Here is a 6000-nt window from a genome sequence, read left to right on the forward strand (position 1 = left end):
ATATTACATTATATAATGTACTTTAATCAAATTCACCTATTTTCTTTCATTTTTAAAATTAATTTATTTTATTATAAAGGTGATATATAGTGAGATTACAATTACATGAGTCAGTAATGAGTACATTTCCTTTCATACAGAGTCTTCTGTTCCCTCATTCTCTCCCAGTCCTTCCCTCCTGCCTCTACCCACCAGTCGTATAATTCACTTTCATCAGTGTCCAGTGAGCCACGGCTGCACGTTTTCACCCTTTACCCTCAAGTTCTGCATCCTCCTGCCCTTCTGAAGATACACACGTGAAATAAAGAAGGCAGAATTACCAAAAAAAAGGAAATAAATATTAAATCTATCCCTTTTCTTCTTTTAATAGTGTTTGGTGGGTTTCACTTAGCTATTTCTATATATATTCTAGAGTATTCTAGAATATTGACCCTACATCCTGTCCCATTCCTCACATTTGATGTCTTTCTTGCCTCCTAAGAGCTGTTGTTTTGCATTCATGAATGTATTATTATTATTATCATCATTATTTTTATTTTAGATCTAGATTTTACATATGAAAACATGTGACATATGTCATTCTGAGTATGTATTGTCTCACTCAGCATGATTATATCCAGTTCTATTCATTTTTCTGCAAAAAGCATCCTTCATGGCTAAATACTTCGTGTGTGTGTGTGTGTGTGTGTGTGTGTGTGTGTGTAGCACATTGTTTCACATTGAAAAGAAGATCAGCATCCAGAAAACATATAACAAATGCTAATGACGTTGCAGAGGAAAGGGTACCTTGTCTACACTCTTGGTAGGGATGTAAATTACTCAGGCCACTATGGAAATCAGTATGGAAGTTCCTCAGGAAACTTAACAGTAGGACTACCAGATGATCCTGTGCCACACTCTCAGACATAAAGCCAAAAAAGTGTAAATCAGTGTATTAGATACCTGCACACTCGTGTTTATAGCAGCTTATCCTCATTTTGAACATGTGGGAGTCTCTATTTTTAATACATAAGACCTATATACCTAAAAAGCTACCAGTTGTGTTGACACTGTACTTGGGAAAGAATAGAGTTCATTAATGTTCAAAAGCAACACAAGCCCACTTTAAGAATTTATTGCTGTCCCTCTGTCTAATTTTAATCGTTTTTTTTTTTAAGGAATTAGACTTAGTTTCCTAGTAGCTCTGAGTGAAAGCCCCACAGTTCCCACATTCACCCTTACCCCCTTCCACGCATGCCTGGCTCCCCCTTTACCAGCCTTCCCCCACCAGAGTGGCATATTTCTGAGAAGTGATGAGCCTGCCATGACATTCATTATCCTCTCCCATCCTTAATTTATATTCCTCTCGGCACTGTGCGTTCTGTGGGTTTGGGCAAACATCTACCAACATATGCCCACCCACCACGAATAGAACAGTTTCAGGGCCCTAACACTCGTTTGCGCTTTACCTATTGCACTGTCTGACTTCGACTTCTCTTGCAGGAGCTGGAAATGCAGGCTCGAGCCCACGGACTTTCCCTAATTCCGTCCACCGGCCTCTGCTCTCCTGATTTGGTGAATCGGATCATCAAGCAAGAACCAGTTCTGGAGAACTGCAGCCAGGATCTCCTGCAGCACCAGGCAGAGCTGACTTGCACCACCACCCTTGATCTCACCGATGGCACCATCACCTTCAACAGCAGCCTGGGGACTGGGCCTGACAGCAACCCCGCCTACAGCGTCCCCACAAAGATGGGATCCAAACTGGAAGACATCCTGATGGACGACACCCTCTCCCCCGTGGGCGTGACCGACCCGCTCCTCTCCTCCGTGTCCCCGGGAGCTTCCAAAGCCAGCAGCCGGAGGAGCAGTATGAGCATGGAAGAAACGGAGCACGCGTGTTAGCGCCACACCCCCTCCGACAGCTCCTTTTCTCTCCATTAGTAGACTTCATAACTTAACCCGAAAGGGTTTTCTTGATAATTTTCCTTTAATATGAATTTTTTTCATGCTTTATCAATAGCCCAGGATATATTTTATTTTTAGATTTTTGTGAAACAGACTTGTATATTCTATTTTACAGCTACAAATGCCTCCAAAGTATTGTACAGTAAAGTGCGCAGTATCTGTGAAACGAACTCTCCGGACAGGAGCTTTCTGAGCAAGAGGATTTTTGCATCAAAGAAGTATCTGTGTGCATTTTTTTTAAATTATTATTCAGGGGAAAACTTGGCTTGAGATTTTTATGCTTGTGACTTCTTTGGCAATTACATGTAAAGTTTAATTGAAAGAATGTAAAGCAGCCCCCCCACTCCCACCCCTCCATAAAAACATAAAGAAGAAAAAGGAGAAGAAGAAAAAGAGGACAAGACGCCCATACTAACCTTTTTCCAGTTTATAAATGTATTGATTCATTGGTACTGCCTTAAAGACACAGTGCCATTCATTCTAGTATCATTTAGTCTTTATATTGCAAAGTATTTAACAAAATAGTATACATTATATAAGACAAAAAAAATCACTCATTTTCATGAGGGTTGTCTGGTTAGAATATGTAACTGATACTAACCAAAATTGAAAGGAGCTAGTCCAAGGCTCTGAAGATTAGACCTGGGGTCCAGTCTTCCTTTTATGTGGTACAGGCACAGTTCTCTTCTTTAATGAGTGTGATCCGATTTTTTCATAAGATGTATTTTATTTTGAAGTGGAAGGGAATGTCCTCTCAAAGTAAAATACTGAGGAGCACTGAAAGTTCCCCTTTTTTTTTCAATTTCGTTTTTCTTGCTTTTTGATAAGACAACTGGGCATATTTCTAATTGGCTTTACTGTTTTTATTTTTAAATTCTGTTTCAGTCATCTGATTTGTACAGATTCTTTATTATCATCTTTCTTTTCAGTGTTTGTATTAATTTGTAAGAATTTGCATCTTAAAATAGCAAGTTTTCAATATTTTTTACAGCTCATTGGTGGTTTTCTGCATTCTTTGTACACCCGAGAAAGAAAACTTTTCTGCAAGGTCTTGCATTTAAAGCAAGCTTTGCAAATATTTTGTACATTACAATCTCACTCAAATACTGTTTTTCAGTACACTTAAGATGTAGTATTAATAGGTTTAAACCAGGCTTTCTAGAAAAAAATACACTTACATATTTATTTTTAGGATATGAAAATAGCAATATTCTTGGAAACTGATAACCACCATAGAGATGCTACATCCATTATGGCCATTTAAATTGGGATTTATTGCAACAAACTTGCTGGATCTTTTTTTTTTTTTCCTAAGAGAGAGAGAAAAAATACTATATTGGCAAATCACTGTTACTTGTTAACAAGTTTCTTAACAAGCAGACATGTAAAGTTAGTTTTGGTGCATTATCTACTTGTGTAGCCCTATGCAATAACAGTAGTGTTACAGATATCAAGCCTAGATGTTATACAGACAACTTATAGTGTTATAAGCCAGGCTGTTGGATGGATTTCACAGCAGCAGCCTACGATTGAATAGTGAGTGGCATAAAGCATATCCATTCAGAATGAAGTGCCTTAAACGTAGCAGTAGTCTCTTTTGGCCTAGCACTGACTGAACTATAAAGTCAGAGAAAGTCACATGATGGTATCCATAGTGAAAGGAACATGTAGCATGGTGCCTATGTAGACAATATAAGAGCTTCCAATTTTTCCTCCAGATATTTTTAATATGAAATATATTTTAGTGACAGAGTGCCAACTTCTTTCATCAGAAAACCTTATTCAGGAGGGTTTTTTTTTAAGTGTTTAAATGTCAAATGTGAATTGGTGATGGATGATGAAAGGGCTTGAGAGAAGCGATTGTCAGATGTCTGAATGGATGGCCTAGGTGAAAATAATCAAGTGCATAGATCCCATGCACGTCGGGCAATTGAGTATCCTTGGCAACATTGATGATGCTTTCAGTTTTATAGCTTTATTACTTAAGGGGGTAGGGAAAATAACTTCCCATTCTTTCAACCCCCTTAGTTGTATAGCTCTTTCCTAGACTAGAAATGCAAATCTGCATGAACAGCTAATTGTACCATAGTGTTCATTGATACAATCATAGCATTGTCTATTTTTCTCTTCATATTTATATGGGGGAGAGGGGACTGGATACCCAAGTTGAAGATGGCAATACTATGGTGGTAGTTTTCCTTAGCTGATTTTGAAGGGTTTTTAAGAATAGAGCAAAGTTTCACAAAGTTGACTAACCCATGGCCCATGCTCCACCTATGGTGGAGCAATTGTATGTTCAGAAAGCTTTGTGGAGGAAGGTATGGCATTTTTTTACCACTGCCCTGAGTCTTGCAGCCTCTAAGCTTGCCATCACCTGCTTTCCTGTCTTTAGCCTCTTAAAAGACACCTGTTGGGCCAGGCAGATGAGCAAGGACAGGAAGGATGCAACCTTGGGGGTGGTTTTATTTATTTCTTTTTTGCCAAACAGTGTGTGGATTTGATTTAGGGACTAGTTGAGCCAAGAGGCAGTGACTTGAGCTTGTTTTTAACAAGGGAAGGATCCTGACCTCTCCCCTAATCCCTGGGTGCAGAATTGTAACTCAGGGTTGGGCCTCCCCTTTGGAGTGACCAAAATACCAAAATATTTCACCTGCCTCTAGGTAAGGCAATGGAACAAACCAAACTTTCTGACTTTGCCAAATACAAACTGTACAACCAACCTGGTCTTATCTAGAGGATGACAAAGTTCTTTCTGGTTGTTTTTAAACAATAAAGCAATAAGAACAAATAAGATACATAGGATGTTAAAAGATACACAATAAAGCACAAAGGAATGCACTTATTAATACTTTGGAAAAATGCACTGGGGAAAAGTTGACGTTGCTAACAGTATAACAAACCCTGTTTCTTGATAAAAAATGACAAATGACTGTCTCTTATGGACGCTTGGTACTGTAATATTAACAATACTCACCGGCTGCTGGAAGCAGCAATAATTTCTGTATGGTCCATAGCACTGTATATTATGGATTGATATTAATGTATCCAATGAAATAATGGAACTGTTGTTCTCCATAGCCTCATTAAAGAATTTGGTTTTTCACATGGTGGTGGCCAGTTGTATTTAGTTCACATGAATTTTGAATGATGTTTTGCCTTTATTTTTAAGAAGTAGTGCACATTTTTCCTTTAGATATAATGAATAGCAAATTGCATGTTTGTTTATTCATCTATTTATTGTGGTGGTGGTAGTGGTGGTGGTGGTGGTGTTTTGTTTCATTTTGTTTCAGTCTTAGAGTTTGAGCAAAGTACCTGGGCACTGTCCCTGAGCTTTTTTGTTCAAGGCTAGTGCTCTATCACTTGAGCCACAGCTTCCTGCTTTTTGCTGGTTAGTTAGAGATAAGAGTCTCACAGAATTTACTGAACAGGATGGCTTTGAACTCCAGCCTTTTGGATTTCAGCCTCCTGAGTAGCTAGGAGTACAGGCATGAGCCACTGGCACCCAGCTGCATGAATTTTTTTAAAAGGCCACCAGTAATATTTTTTGTTTTAAATACCAGTCTTAAGATGTTACTTTTTGCTGAGGAACATTTTTTCATTACTTTATGACGTGCACTGAAATGAACTATAATTATGCAGCTTTTCCCCTGCTCTGAATTTGGGGAGATTTTGAACTCCCAAATGTCAAGAATCCATTTTAGATATAAGAGTTTTATTTAAAATGTTTCAGTGAGGGGTGGCTTTACAAAAAGAGAAATTGTCAGAGAAATCCTTGCATATTTACAGAAAAGATATTGGGTTTTTAAAATACAAATTTACAATAATGAAGGCTTAATATACCCAGCCTGCCAGCTCCTAGCTTTTTTTTTTTTTAAATACAGTACTTAAGACTCATTTGATAAATGTTGGATTTGAATTGGGATGTGTCAGACAAAACATGCCTTTATTCCCTAGCTAGACCTTAAACTTCTGCCCTTTAAAAAAAAATATATTCTGGCTTAACCTCTGGAGAGAGCGAGCAAGAAACTTCCTGTAATGCTTCTAATCTGTCAA

General features: G+C 38.2%; 1 protein-coding gene across 9 annotated transcripts in view; it reads left to right on the forward strand.

The window, feature by feature from the left end:
* Mitf (melanocyte inducing transcription factor) overlaps positions 1 to 5055 on the forward strand; it is a 216450-nt gene extending 211395 nt beyond the window's left edge. For all 9 annotated transcript variants that reach the window (XM_070018953.1, XM_070018947.1, XM_070018944.1 and 6 more), the window contains exon 10: positions 1483 to 5055. In XM_070018953.1, coding sequence (XP_069875054.1) covers positions 1483 to 1884 — 402 coding nt within the window. In that variant the 3' untranslated portion in view covers positions 1885 to 5055. The remainder of the gene's footprint in view (positions 1 to 1482) is intronic.
* Positions 5056 to 6000: the final 945 nt, after the last annotated feature.

The sequence above is a fragment of the Dipodomys merriami genome, unplaced genomic scaffold (genome assembly GCF_024711535.1).
Source record: "Dipodomys merriami isolate MVZ:Mamm:240054 unplaced genomic scaffold, mDipMer1.0.p SCAF_13, whole genome shotgun sequence".
NCBI lineage: Eukaryota > Metazoa > Chordata > Mammalia > Rodentia > Heteromyidae > Dipodomys > Dipodomys merriami.